At 50.6% G+C, this 15307-nt stretch overlaps 1 protein-coding gene across 1 annotated transcript in view; it reads left to right on the forward strand.

Annotated features, from left to right (window-relative positions):
* PARVA (parvin alpha) overlaps positions 1-15087 on the forward strand; it is a 167526-nt gene extending 152439 nt beyond the window's left edge. The window contains exons 11-13 of the mRNA XM_042958015.1: positions 2675-2776; positions 3516-3588; positions 13038-15087. Of these exons, the coding sequence (XP_042813949.1) occupies positions 2675-2776; positions 3516-3588; positions 13038-13114 (252 nt within the window). The 3' untranslated portion in view covers positions 13115-15087. The remainder of the gene's footprint in view (positions 1-2674; positions 2777-3515; positions 3589-13037) is intronic.
* Positions 15088-15307: the final 220 nt, after the last annotated feature.

The raw sequence follows: 15307 nt of genomic DNA on the forward strand, positions 1-15307 counted from the left end.
CCCCTTAGTCCCGTTCCTGGTGACAGTAACTTTGGTCACTTGGTTAGTGTCTACTTGGTTAGATTTCTCTACTGTAAAGCTTTCCCCGCCTTTATAATTAATCTTTATCAAGAGGTACTTAAAGACTGTGCAATACGGGGCACCTGGGTGGCTCAGTCAGTTAAGCATCTGACTTCACCTCAGGTCACGATCTCACAGTTCATGAGTTCGAGCCCCACGTCGGGCTCTGTGCTGACAGCTCAGAGCCTGGAGCCTGCTTCGGATTCTGTGTCTCCCTTTCTCTCTGCCCCTCCCCTATTCACGTCCTCTCTCTCTCCTTCAAAAATAAACATTAAGAAAATTTTTTTAAAGACCGTGCAATATACCCTGTTCCCCAACCCCCTTTCATCTGTGATGAACTTCTAAAGTGTGGTTTTCTTTTGAGGATATGTGGGCACCTCCTGTTACGTTCAAAGACGATTTCCGGGTCTGCCACTGAGCTTTACCTGCCACTGTGTCTTGTCTGTACTCTGTACTCTTTGGGAAGACAGGGAACCCTCTAGAAAAGTGATGTGTCCTCGGAAGAGCTAGGATGAGTTCTGGAATCCCCACTTAAGTTTTCACGGGCAAGGAGGGTTGAGAGGCAGCCTCTGCCAGGCACATTTGGTGCCTGTCTGCAGGTTCAACCACCAAGTCATCAGAACCAGCAGTCAGGGGTGGGGACAGTCTAAGTCAGCAGCACTCAGAGTTGTGAGCAGACCTGACCCTAACCCAGGGTCCTCCCCTGGGTAGACATATTGGATTCTTTTTATTCTCAGTCAGTTCCAGCCACTGCCAAAAAGAGGCCCAGCTAGGTCCACGGGAGGGCCTTGATTCTGACACAGATGCTGGGGTCTGTTCTCCCGTTCACCCTGGCATGGCCTGAGGATGAGTCAGGGTTAGGCCCTCCCCACTGGAATTGAAGGCCAGCTGGCTGGAAGCAGGGAAGAATCTTGTTCCTAAGGTCAAGTTCAAGGCCGGGCGGGACACCCATCATGAAGCCTGAGCCACAAGCCCACCAGCTGGTCACCCAACAGACACGGTCCAGCTCACATTCCAGGCAATTCTGTCTAGTTTTGTTTTAAGTTCCCTGAGAGGATTCCAAGAACTTTGAGCTCTTAAGACCTCTTTAACAACTGGGGTTTATGCCCACAAAGACTTGGGGGCCCCACCTCCTTTGAAGGGTTCTCTAATTTTAGGTATCCATCTGACCTCTAGATCTTTTTTGTATTTAATTTTTTAATGTTTTTATTTATTTTTGAGAGAGAGCAAGTGGGGGAGGGGCAGAGGGGGGAGGCTAGACAGAGGATTGGAAGCAGGGTCTGTGCTGACAGCGGAGAGCCCGATGCAGGGCCTGAATCCACAAGCCAGGACATCATGACCTGAGCCGAAGTCAGATGCTTAACCAACTGAGCCACCCAGGTGCCCCTGACGTCTAAATCTTTGCTCAGACCATCCTTGGCCCCTGGCACGCCTACTCCTCCCCAATGCCCCTCATCTCACAGGCCCCTCACCGCCTCCACGAAACCTGCGCTGACTGCCCACTGCACATTCTTCTTGCCCTCCCGCAGCAGAAGACCCGCACCTCCCACTTCGCTCAGGAGCCTACTGTCCCTCAGACCAGGTTCCCAACTGTCCTTGATGGAAGGGACCAGGCTCTATGCCTCTCACTGTGGCCCTCAGCACACAGCTGTGCTTCGTCAACAGAAGCCAGGAAGTTGTATCCTGACTGCTTTGCTGTTGTCCCAGATAGTAATAGTGATAGTTAATATTTAGTGTCGCCTACATGCCAAACAGTGTTCTGGGCACCTTGCACATATTAACTGCTTTATCCTCATGATGAACCTCTAGAGCAGGTACTGTACTCTCATTCTCCCCACGTCACAGATGAGAAAAATGAGGCACAGACAAGTGACCTAACTTTCTCAAGTCACACAGCTAATAAGCAGGACAGCTGGAGGCCTAGGGCCAGAGCCATATACTTAACAGCTACGCCTTGCTGCCTCTCAAACAATAATACAACGAGAGGTGACAAAGGAGAAAGCCCAGGCCTGCGGAACACTAGAGTTCTTTCTCTGTTCACAGAGCAGAAGTCACCCTGCCGTGGGCTTTCAACCCCATTTCCCTCCTCCCTGTGCCCCACCCCCCCCCACTGCCCCCACCCCAGCTAGCTCCTACTCATCCCTCAGGTCTCTTTTCAGGCTGTGCCACCTCCAGAAGCCTTCCCCATGGTCTTCAGGGGGAGTGGCCGACCTCGGTCAATCTCACACGGGCCAGTGTGCCTGCCTCCATCAGAGCAGCTACTGCCTTCCTCCACACTAGACTGTGAACCCCTCACGGGCAGGGCCACACTGACCTCTCTCTGCGGTCCCCGGGCCAGATCAGGGCTGGGCACACGCTCAGTGTTCAATACATGCTGGATCAGCCGAGAGCCGGACCGTGGGCCGTGGCTCCCGGACTGGACCAGCCAGACATGGGCTGGGCCTGCTGCACACAGGCCTTCCTGCCTCAGGCCGCTGCCATTGACCCTCTGCCAGCAGCCTGCCTGGGGATGGAGCCTTCAGGGCGCTGCCATGACAGCTGACGAGCCCCCTGGATAGGGCTTGCCTCGGGGGGCTCAGGGGTCCAGTGCCTTCACCTGGCCCTCTCCCTTCAGTTTGCAGATGGGGTGTACCTGGTGCTGCTCATGGGGCTCCTGGAGGGCTACTTCGTGCCCCTGCACAGCTTCTTCCTGACCCCGGACAGCTTTGAACAGAAGGTAAGTGGAGGAACCATCAAGGGAGGGCCCCAGCCCTCATCCCCCCATCCATCCGCCCTCGTGGGGAAAAGGCAGCGGCTTCCCATCTGCCCAGAGTCTCCCATGGTTGGATGTGGGGCCCCTTCTGATGAACAGCTGGGCTGGGAAGGAGCTACCTGCGGACCACCGAGCCTCCTGAACAGCTCTCCTTCCCTTTGCGGCCTGATCCCCTAGCCATACGCTCCCGCCACGGGCACAGCCCAGCCTCCTCTCCCCCCAGACATGACAGGGAGGGTGGCGGTAGAGCCGGCCAGACCTAATGCTCACACTCAGCCGGGTTCTGATGCCTCTCATGAGTACCACGGCGTGCCCGCTAGACAAGGGACGTTTGGTCCAAAGCAGAAACCCTTCTCTGCCTCTTGAATATGTTTTCCGTCTGATCCTTTCAACTGTGCATCCTGAGTCCCTAAGCTTAAAGTCCTGGCAGTTGACCTGGGAACACAGCAGGACAGGAAGAAGATCTTGAACTTCTCCAGGAACGTTTCACCAACAGCCAGCTGGGACCTGCCAGCTCACACTCCATATGGCCTGCCCATCTTGGTAGCTTCGTTTCTCCTTCAAATCAGGGCCTCAATTTTACTCAGCCCCTGCCCCCCTGGCTATAGTGCTGGATCCTTTGCTTTCCAGGGTCAGGTCCTGGGAGTCCCAATGATCCAGGAATCAGTGCACAATGACATAGCCACCATGTTTCTCTTTCCAGGTCTTGAATGTCTCCTTTGCCTTCGAGCTCATGCAAGACGGGGGATTGGAAAAGCCGAAACCACGGCCAGAAGGTACTTTGCTCTTCCTTGGGTTTGTGATAAGACCCTGCACGTGAGTGTTCAGGGCACAGGGCAGGCCTCGTGTTCGACTGGTATCAGGGGAATGTCTCTTCTCTGAAGTCGTCTTTGCCATTTGCAGGGGGAGGTGAGATGGGGCTCAGCTGCTCTGTCCTAGAGATCCTTTGTGACTGCAAGTAAAGATCCCACACATGGGATTGCAGAGTAAGGCCTGAGCGGGGGGTGCCACAGGACCTGCCCTGTGCCCAGTTTCCAGGTTCTTCCGTCCCTGGACAGGCTGCTGACCTGTCAAACAGCTGCGCCCCAGCCAGGCAAGGGGAGGAAGCGGGAGTCATCACCAGCAGCTCTGCTCTGAGCGTCATTCCCTTTTCTGTTCTTTGCTCACTCCAACTCTGCCCCAAGACGAGGCCTGATGTGTTGGGCTTGGGTTGAAAATGTAAGACTGGATAAAAACACAGAAGGAGCAGGCTGCTCATGCAGCCTTCCCGGGCTCACGCTTGGAGCCGTGTGCCTCTGTGCATATGGGAGGCACGCTTCTCCTGGGAGCCTCCTCGGTACGGACGTTTATTGACTTCCTGACTGAAATATTCCATTTTATCAGCGCTGGTGAGTCAACACTGTGTTGCAGATAATTTTCTGTTTTCCATTTGTGGGCCCTTTTGCTTGCCCCCACCTAGTCGTTTAAAGGAAAGTGGATCAGTAGGGGCTGGCTGCGTAAGCTCCCCGTTGTTAACTTGCACCTGCTCCTCCATCCACACCTCCACTTTGGGGGATGGGGAGGGTCATTCACTGACTGTCCAGTGGGCCCAAGACCCCACAGATGGTGACGTGCCAACAGGGGTGGGCTGTCCCTGACCTCAAGGCACTCGCAGCCACTCGGGGGTCACGAAAGATGCACCCGGTAAGCACGACGGAATGACAGTTGTGGCCACTACCATGAAAGAGGGACAGCTAAGAGAGCGAGAGAATTGAGGAGGTGACATCGCTTCCGGCTAGGCAGATGACGGGTTAATGGAGATGATGGCAGTTGGGCTAAACCGTAAAGATCAGTTAGGATAGAGGAGGCGGCATCCCAGATAGGATGACAGTGGGAGCAAAAGTCCTGCCTGGGGGATGGGGAGGAGCCCCGTTTGTGAGACAGCAGAGCATGGGGCTAAGCTGGTGACAGCCCCGGATCCAGTCCCCACCCCACCAGCTAGCCGTGTGGCCTTGGGCAACTTACCGATCAATCATCTCTGAGCCTACTTGTCATGTCTATAAAAATGGAGCTCCTAGAGACACGCACATGACAAGATTAAATGGGATGACGTCTGACGCACAGCACCTGGCACCTGACCATCAACGTGAAGCGGTCGCCTATTCATCTGGAATATGAAGGGTATGAATTGGCAAATGGTTGGTGAGGATGAAGTGAACTGGTGCTAGGTCCTGGAGGGCCCTGATGCTAATAAGGCAGGGAGTTTGGACTTTATTCTGTAGATAGTGGGAGACATGGAAGTTTCTTAGGCAGGCAAGTGATGTGATTGAAGCTCTGTTCCAGAGAGATCATTTGGAAGGCAGTGTGAAGAACAGACACTTAGACGTGGGGCCTTGGGGACCCCAGGAGGAAAAGCAGGCTTGGCAGGAGCCATAAGGATCTCAATCCTGAGGATTGACCGAGCAGAACCAGAGTTCGGGGAAAAGATCAGGGCTATGGTGATGTAACTGGAAGTCTCCCACTTAACGGAAGCTGAACAACAGGAAAGCATGCCGAGGAAAGAAAAGGGTTAAGGGCAGTATCTTGTGCAAATGCCTTTCTTGAAGCTGGAGGAGAAAGCAGGAAAACCAGAGGAGATAGGTAGATTATGAAGATGCGGGTTGTGTCCCGGTGTCATGCCTTATCACAGACCTCATTAACTCAGCTCCGGCCAACAAAAGCCAATCCCTTATTCTCATTTATTGCCACCTGTTCTGAGCGCCTGGTCACTGCCGGAGGGCTTCTAGCAAGGTTGGTCTCCTTCTAGGGGCCCTCTCCTGGCAAGGTCACTCTGGCCATCCTCATGCCATTAGGAACGGACTCTGAGCCCTGGGGCCAGATGATGGGCACCCGCTTCAGAGTAGGAGGGAAAGCAGGAGAGGAGAGATCTGGCCAGGGTTTCTCTTTCCATGTTCTCGAGCCGCTTAATATGAAACTTCCTGGTCACGGATGGGAAGTACTCCTCCTGATACGTCCATTTTCAGGCATTTATTTCTCTCGGAACAGACAGCCTTCCCAATATCAATTAACCTACAAGGCTATTTCAGCATTTAGAGGACATTTCTCATACAATTACCGACTGAACTGCTTAATATGGAACTTCCTGACCCATGGCCATGGAAAAACACATCTGCTTTATTTGTTGTTACACTGGGCATCATGCCCACACTGAAAATTTCCAATGCATAAAGGAGAACTGAAATGGCATTTTGTGAAATTGTACTTTGTGAGAGGTATATACCCCAGCATTCCCTCTGGTTTCTGTGCTTCTACCTGGAAAGTAGATTCAGTGGTAAATGCTGCAGACTTTACAAAAGGTGCCAGTGTGGGTAATTCTTTGAGGGTTCTTCCAAAATCAGACTGGCTGTGGTGGAGGCGTTTTTCATGACAAATGTTTTTAAGGTCAGGAAAACTCATTCTCTGCCATACTGTTTGACATTCAAAGTTCCGTTGTACCTTGAAGTCTCTTGGGAACTGGGTTTGCATCTCAGATGACTTTTGCTGCCCAGGCTTCATAAACTTTCAGTACGCCAAGTGTTACCATCAAGTTCACGGCCAGTGAAGCCTTTGAAACATTGGCATAAAGCTGATGGCTCTTTATTTGGGGGATTACACCACCTGTCTTCCAATGCACATGCCTACCCTGTTATTATTCAGGGAGAGGTGTCACTGAACGTGGTTAAGACTCTAGCATGATAGCCAAGTGGGGACTCAGGAGAAATCTAGTTCCAGGCAGGAATGAAGGCTGTAGGTCAGCCAGCAGGCTGATGGAATATCTAAAATTTAAAGAGTCCGAAAGTTGGGGCCAGACTTCAGGCAACGCTAAAAAGCCAGGCAGGTGACAGAAGCTGAGGTCCAAGTGATCAATTCATTTGGAAAGGACTTGTTTAGTGGCTAGAAATACGGAAAATGGTTCAATTTCTCTTCCTCATTCCTTTAGGAGATAGTGTGCACACAAGACAGTGGCAAAAATTTAAAACTGATGGTATTAAGGGTTAGCAAGGATGTGGAGCAACAGAAACTATTGGTGTGACTATAAATACAACCATTCTTCTAAAGCAGTTTGTCTTTATGTTACATACGTTATATATTGTATAGTTTGCTGTCTTTATGTTATGTAGTTGGAGATTTGTAATGCTTTATATGGTGGGTGGAATGATGCCCCCCAAAATGTTCACATCCTAATCCCCCGGACCTGATGATAGGTTACCTTACATGGCAAAAGGGATTTTGCAGATGTGATTAAGTTGAGGATCTTGAGACAGGGAGGTTATCTCAAAGCATTTGGATAGTTCCAGTATAATCACAAGGGAAGCAGAAAGGCTCAGTGTCAGAGTGAGGCAGCATAAGAAAGACTCAAACAGCCATTGCTGGCTTTGCTGATGGAAGGGGCTACAAGCCAAAGAATGCAGGCTTACAGAAGCTAATCCCCAGAGCTAGAAAAAGCAAGAAAACTAGTGCTCCCCGGAGTCTCCAAAAGAGATCGCAAGCCTGCTGATACCTTAATTCATCCCAGCGAAGCCCAGTTTGGACTTTGACCTTTAGAACTACAAGATAACAAATTTGGGTTGTTTTAAGCCACCAACTACATGATAATTTGTCACAGCAGCAATAGGAAACTAATACATCTGTGATGCAATAACTCGCTCATACATATGCATGTCCATACACCAGGAACTAAACTAGTCCAAGACTATCCATGATAGCCTAGACTGGACAGCACACCCCAACAGACTAGATAAATTGGAGAACAGCCACACCATGGACTAATACACAACAATGACAATAAACGAACAGAGAAATTGGGGGAAAGACTTCTAGTTACTATAGCATGAAGAGGTCAGTGATTATTCTCTGCAAAAAGGCAAGTATAAAACCAGACAAAAGGATCAAAAATGACCACTTCAAGGCACTGAAAATTGACTGTAAGTAGACAACAAATTGAGAAGCACTTATTCTTGAAAAACTATAAAATTAGAGCTGGATAATTATAGTTCTAGCTCAATAAAACAAATTACACCTCAAAATCATTTACAAAAATGAACAGCTCAGGGGCACCTGGGTGGCTCAGTTGGTTAAGCGTCCGACTTCGGCTCAGGTCATGATCTCACAGTTTGTGAGTTCGAGCCCCGCATCAGGCTCTGTGCTGACAGCTCAGAGCCTGGAGCCTGCTTCTGTTTCTGTGTCTCCCTCTCTCTGCCCCTCCCTGCCCCTGCTCACACTCTGCTTTCTCTCTCTCTCTCAAAAATAAATAAACATTTAAAAAAAAAATGAACAGCTCACGCAACATGGATGAACCCTACAAACAGAATTTTGAATAAGGAAATCACAAAAGAATACATTAATAGATTCCATTTATATCAAACAGGCAAAACTAAAATCTGCTATTTAAAGGTACCTATGTTGCTGGTGGAATAATGAAGAGCTAGGAAATAATCACCATAAGAATCAGGATACTGGTTATCTTTTCCAGGTGAGAGGGGCTTATGACCGGAATAAGCTCACGACCATCCTCTGACATTCAAAATTCCATTGTACCTTGAAGTCTCTTGGGAACTGGGTTTGCATCTCAGATGACTTTTGCTGCCCAGGCTTCATAAACTTTTAGTACGCCAAGTGTTAGCATCAAGTTCATGGCCAGCGAAGCCTTTGAAACACTGGCATAAAGCTGATGGCTTTTTATTTGGGGGATTACACCACCTGTCTTCCAATGCACATGCCTACCCTGTTATTATTCAGGGAGAGGTGTCGCTGAATGTGGTTAAGACTCTAGCATGATAGCCAAGTGGGGACTCAGGAGAAATCTAGTACCAGGCAGGAATGAATGTACCAGACGGGGACAGGGCTCTTTGAGGGTGCTGACGATGTTCTGCTTCTGTCATGGGTGGTGGTTACATAGGGTTTCTCTTCCAAGCATTTAACACCATACCTGTAGGTTACGTGAACTTTTCTGGATGTTCGTCATATTTAAATATTTTTAGTATGTAAAGAAAAGAGCAAGAGCGCCAGATAGGTAGCAGACCAACATCAATATGACGCATCTCCAAAGGATGGGTCCTATCCCACGGTGGGTGGGAGGGGGGGAATAGGGAGCAGACAGGAAAGTGAGGCAGGGACTAAGAATGAGCTATATCCATCAGGAGTGGGATGGAGGCTGGCTCACCCCAGCTGGCCTGTGGCTGCCCATCTTATTCCAGCCCCCACCACCTGGTGGCACTGAGCTACCAGTGTCTTCCCACCTTGGTCAAGGGATTTGGGGACCCAGCTGGAAAACTTCTGAGAAAGGGCCTCAGCAACTGGTCCAGGCTGGGATAAGGGAGACTTGTGGCACAGATGGCTCCATGGAGGGCATGGCCATACAGGGCCCTGTCCCTCTGTAAAGACTGCGAAGAGAGTTCCCCACGCCCCTTTGACTTCTGCATCCTTTAGAGAACCATGAACTCATTTTGGATGGTCAGCTAATGAACAAGAAGAATTCCTAATGCCGCCGGGCAAGAGGAGCAAACATGGAGCCTTTTCCCCTTGGCCAGAGGCTATTTTCTCCCTAGAGTAGTCTTGGGTCTGATTGGTCTCTCCCTTGGCCACAGCCAGCCGGCTGACCAGCTCTGGTTGTTTCTAACCAGGAGCTCCACCGTGCAGACCGCTCCCAGAGAGGGGCCCCGGGCCAGCACACAGCGGTCATCAGAGCAGTACTGAGTTAGTAATCACACAATTTATTAGGCCAGGGCTTTCAAGAGGTTCTGTTTATATAGCATGGAGTCACAGTTCATTCCCAGGAATCCAGAGCCTCTCCCCTGGCTGACATAGCCCATCTGCTGACCTGCTTGGAACTGTGTGGTAGTTGGCTCTCTTGATAAGAACAGACCATTGTCAGTGTCTCTGACTGTAGTCCCCGCTCTTCACCAGGCCTACCTGGTGGTGATGGCCTATAGAAAGAAGGAACTCGAGTTTCCCAGGGAGTGCGGCCCCGTCTATGTAAATGGCACCCCCTGGAGTTGTGCACTACACAGACTTGGCAGCTGTTGGTGAAGACGAGAAAGGGGAAGGAAAACTACCGTGTAGGGAGGCCTTCACGTGTTCTAGATGTTTCTTGTAAACCCAGTTTTACCAGTGAGAAAACAAACTCAAGGAAGTCAAGTGACTTTAACTGGGTTACATAGCTGTCGTGAAGATGGGCTTCAGGCCTCAGCAGGCATTAAAATTAAATGGTCAGCTTGAGATATTCTCCCATAGTGGGCATTTTCCTTTTCTAGAAACCTCCTAACTCACCTGTCCTTAAAAGGGGAGAACAAGTCCCCCTGCATCCGTCTCTGCCTCTCCTCCATCAGCCCCCAAGTTCCTCCTTTGTGCCCATGCCCACGGCCTCCATTCCTCATCTGCCCATTCTGTGGCTAACACGTGGCCTCCACCTGCACGTGGCTTTGCTCTCTGGCAAGCCACCAGTTAGAGCCATGTCCCCTGGGAACTCCTTCCAGTCTTACCCTTGTGGGAGCACGGAGCCCGATCAGCTCTCTCTTCTTCCTAGAATTTTCTTCCTTGGCTCACATGACATTGGGCAATCATTCATTTATCTATCTAGTCATATCTTGTAAGGTCTACACATGCCGGGTACCAGATTAAGCCTCAGATGCAAAATAAGGCTGGCTGGCTGTGATCAAGTCACACACAGTCCAGGACAGAGGCAGATTTCATCAAATGAGCACCAAATCACCAATTTAGAACTGGAGGGAGTGCTATGGAAAGCATGGGGGCTCTGAGACCGTAAAGCAAGGCACCCTCACCGAGGCCGGTTGTCAGGAAGGCTTTCCTAAGGAAGCAGTGCTTTGAGCTGCGATCTGCAGAAAGTTCAGGCGTTGGCTATTTGGGAAGGGTAATCTAGATGTTGCAACAGCATGTGCAGAGGCCAAGGTGATGGAGAAGCACTGCCATGGGGCGGGGGGGGGGGGGGGGGAGTGAAAGGAAGTCTGTGTGACCTGCACATAGTGAATGAGCAGGGAGTGTGGCATGAAGTGAGACTGGAAAGGTGGACCGGTTCACATCATGCCTTGCAAAGTCGTGATTTAAGATTTTGGACCTTATCTTAAGTGAAATAATTATATGGCCATACAAGTTATGAGCTACACAATTTCGAGGGGCACCATTTATGCCGTGGCCTAGGGTAATGATACCGCAAAAATGTGAACAATGCACCCTGGAGTTGTGCAGTGTACATCCTGTACAACCATACCCAGAGACTGAATAGTCTACCTACAGTGGGTAGCATGGATTAGAGAGGGCAAGAGGCTTTGAGGAGTCCAGTCAGGAGCCTGTTGCACTCGTCCCAGTACTACCCTACCTTCCTTTCATGCTCAGTCCCTTGCTGAGCTCACCTCTGTCCCTCTCTGCTTTCCAACAATTCCTCCCTTGACTAACTTCTTAATGATTGACTTGAGTGGAACTTAAGAACTACTCAACAGCAAGCAGTCAGGGACAAGCAGGAATTAGCCCACAGGGCATAGGACTCCTGGCAGAGGGTACCTTGGCAGGGGCAGGGCAAGGTAGCAGGGCAGAGCCGCTGGACAGGGCCCTAGATCTAGGGAGACTCTATACGTGCCTGAACCGAAATGGGAGCAGAAAAGGAAGCTGAGCTCCAGGCCTCTCGAGTGGTTCCTGGGAGACCCTGGTCTATCAGCAAGAGAACTTGGAGCAGGATCCGAGCCCAGCTAGGGTGGAGCAGGATTGGTCACAGCTGGGATAAGGCCTGTGAGGAAGTTGGGGCAGCCCTAAGGAGGTGTCCCGGCCCTGGACTCGGCTTGTAGCCCAGTCAGCGTTGATCTTTGCAGAGCCTGGACGCTGGGGCCTGAGGGGGCCTAGCTGCGGCAGCCACAGCTGCAAGGGTCCCAAGGCTAAGACCTGGGAGCCACAACCCAGCCTTTTGGAGCCACTGGCCTCCTTCTCTGCCTGATCTGGAAGGATCCCTGTCCCTACTGACCCGGGCGTGGTTAGAGCTCAGATAACTTCCCCTATCCCTCCTTTCCCAGGGGTTCAGCAGAAGCTCTCCCCACTTTGAATCTTACACCATTTACCTCATCTGACCCTCTGCATAGTTTGGTTTTTAAAAATCATTCTCGTGGTGAAAAACAGCACATATACAGAAAGGTACATGCAACATAAACATACAGGTCGGCGAAATCTCAGCCAGCAAGCCACCCACGTGACCACCACCCAGCTCCCAGTTTCCTTCCAGCTACGGTGTCCTCAGCCTTTTCCCTAAATGTAACCACTCTCCTGACATGGGCTTTTGCCTTTTTCTTTCCTTTTCTTTTTTCTTTTGTTTTTCCTGATTTATTTACCTAAATACGCACTCCTAAATAGGAGGAAGAATTCTTTCTCTTGTTTGTTTTCTCTACTCCCATTCTTCAAAGGACAGCTCTCCAAGGGAGTGTGTGCAGGGGGACCAGAGCAGAAAGGGGGCCTTGTAGGACAGAGGCGGCAGCCGAGGGCTCAAGGGGCAACCAGAGAAGAAAGGGATGGGGGGAGGAAATGGTTGTACAGAAGCTGGGGAACCCGTGGCAGAACTCTCCCGAAAATACCAACTCCCAGCCGCAAAGCCAGCTGCCTTGCCCTGTCCTCCACCTGAAGCAGTCTGTCCCCTGATGACCCTTGTCTACTGCATATTCTCACCAGGTGGGCGTCTGTGCCCTCGGGGGGGCCCTCCCTGCCTAAGGAGAGGCAGCTCAGTCCTGACTCGCCTCCTGGTCCCCCAACTATAGCCCCAGGCCCTCCACTCCTCCCCACCGCTCCTGGCTGGCTCTGTGGCCGAGGCTGAAGGCAGAGGAGCCCCACAGACCAGGGAGACTCAGGGGACGGGGCAGGGGCCCCTCGTGCAGAGATGTGGCTTCTAGAGCGAAGCCTGCATGCCCTGGGGTCAGGGGAGACCCCCATGCTCGGCACCTCTGCCCCTCGCTCCAAATTCTTGCTGCGCACACTGCCCATCCTTCACCACCCACCTGCCTCTGGTGGCCTCGTGGGGGATGCTTTTTCTCTCCCAGCAGTACCAAACGCTCTTCAGGAACACAGAACGATGTCCTGTGGGTGAGGGGGGACACCCACCCCGGGACCATGCTGGGCACACGAGGCGGGCGGTGGAAGGAAGGAGACCAGGAAGGACGTCTGCTTTGGGCTAGGCGGCCCCACTGAAGCAGCGTGTGTTTTGTTTTCTACGCAGACATTGTCAACTGTGACCTGAAATCCACACTGAGAGTGTTGTACAACCTCTTCACCAAGTACCGGAACGTGGAGTGAGGGGCACCCTGGCCCGTTCCCCGGCCACCTTAACCTGCTTGTTCCCGTGTCCAGCCCTGTGCTCTCCCACCAGTCCAGCCACCGCCCGGGGAGAGTGGAGCTGAAGTTAGGAAGGAAATGATCAGTAACCGGGTGGGCTGACTCACACCTCCCAGGCAGTGGGGACTGACCCGGCCACTCCTCCCATCTGGTGCCAGCTCCAGAGTTCCTCAGTGCGATTCGGGAACCAGTTTAGGCACAAGAGACTCCCCTTAGAAGATGAAAACGAAGATAATTGTTACCATTTAATGGTTGTAAACTAGGTGCCGGGCACCACACTAAGTGCTCTGACATCCTCAAACTCCTTAACACTCAAGGATCCCCACTGAAGCAGGTATTCTAATCCCCTTGGAAGATTATAATGCTCAGATGAGGCAACTGAGGCTCAGAGAGGTTACGTGACTTGCCAGAGGCTGGCACATGTTTTTCTTCTTTGAACATGCTTGTTAATAACTAGCCCATCCCATTAGTCTATAGTTGTGGGGGACGGTTTGGGCACCTGCACCCTCAAAGATGGCGGGAGCCCACCCATCCCCCCACCAGGCGAGCTGCTTCGCGGCTTAGTGATTCACACTGAAATTGGCGAATCCAATTTAAGTCAATTAATAGTGTGTGTGTGTGGCAGGAGTCCTGTCCCTCCACTACTTTGTACAAATGAAAATTACTCTTAATTCCTTCAGATTTGTAATAACCCCATACTCTGGTTTCAGGGTGATATTTGGGAAGAATTCTGTTTAAAATTAATGGAGTGGCACATTCTGCAGCCTTTTTGCTTGATTGCATGTAATGGAAGTGCCCTATATTTTCCTGCAAAATAAGTACTCAATTCATTATCGTTAGGCAAATGTACGGTAGCCTCAGGCACCACAGAGAGCTGGGCGCAGGCCCACGTGAGCGTGGCTTGGGAAGCAGGGCCCTTCAACAGGGACCCTTGAACTTTAAAGAAAGGAACTCCTTTTTGCCTTCTAATTGATCATTTAGACCATTCCTGGCTAAGTCTGCCCACATGCAATTACTGGCTAATTCAAGCGAGGAAAAATGTAAGTCATTTAGACCCAAGCCGAGCAGTTTCCTTGCGTGGGTTTACTCGCGGGCTTGCGGTTACTCGTATTCCCCTCTCTGTGAACCCAACTCTGAAATACAGGTCTGGGAGTCCCAGGCTGCTGGGTTCTGCGAGAATAGAAAAGGGGCCAAAATGGGGGTGACCAGAAGGACAAGAAGCATGAGGAAGCATTTGCACACTTGACATGGGGAGGGGGACACCCCCAGAAGAGGGGTGGGGCTTGTGGTACTTAACACTTGTACCCTTCCATTGACCAAGGCCTTGGGGTAAATAATAACTCGTTCTCATATTATATCTTCATTATAGAATTTTCCTAAACATGCCAGATGGACACCAGCCTGTAGACCCACCTGAAGTCTGTGCCTGCTTTGGCACTACTTTCGGCTCATTGCCCAAAGCCCACCTCTAGTTTGAGGAATTAATTTTGATCTCTATCTACAGCCCACAGCCCCACCCTACCCCCAACAAGTTGGGCCTCCCATATTGTCCCAAACATTTCCTTCCAGCTTCGACGCATTTCCTGCTCTCTATCTGCAGTAACTCAGAACCCATAAAATTTAGATACACCACAATATTTCCGTGGACATTTTGCTCTAAGAAATCATTGTTACTCAGCATAATGAGCTTTTAAGATATAAAGACAATGTACTCTCTCGTGCCAATTATGTAAAAGAATACAACTCTTTTTATGTGATTAATGAAATACTACGTTTTTCATTAGGAAACACTAAATAGTATAATATTTGTGTGTGTGCTCATTTAAATTCCTGACAGCAAATCAAGATAAACCATTGCTTTGTCTCCTTGAGCAGTCCAGAAGCGGGATGAAATGAGAGGAATGTGTTCACTTAAACATGCTTTGCTATACGAATTTTGTCTCCTCTGTTGTCCTTTTTTCTTTATATTCATGCTGCAAATGTACAAGGTACGAGTGGCCTCATTAAGAGCCCTCCTCTTGTATTCTGCATACACATGGTATGGAAATGCATGAGAACGCTGGGCAGGTTTTCAATAACGGGGCCAATTTGTCAGAATACTATGTCTCAAGATGGAGGTCTTTGCCTCATCTTTGCCCAGACCTAGGGCCTGGG

This window comes from Panthera tigris, chromosome D1, assembly GCF_018350195.1.
Source record: "Panthera tigris isolate Pti1 chromosome D1, P.tigris_Pti1_mat1.1, whole genome shotgun sequence".
Classification (NCBI taxonomy): Eukaryota; Metazoa; Chordata; class Mammalia; order Carnivora; family Felidae; genus Panthera; species Panthera tigris.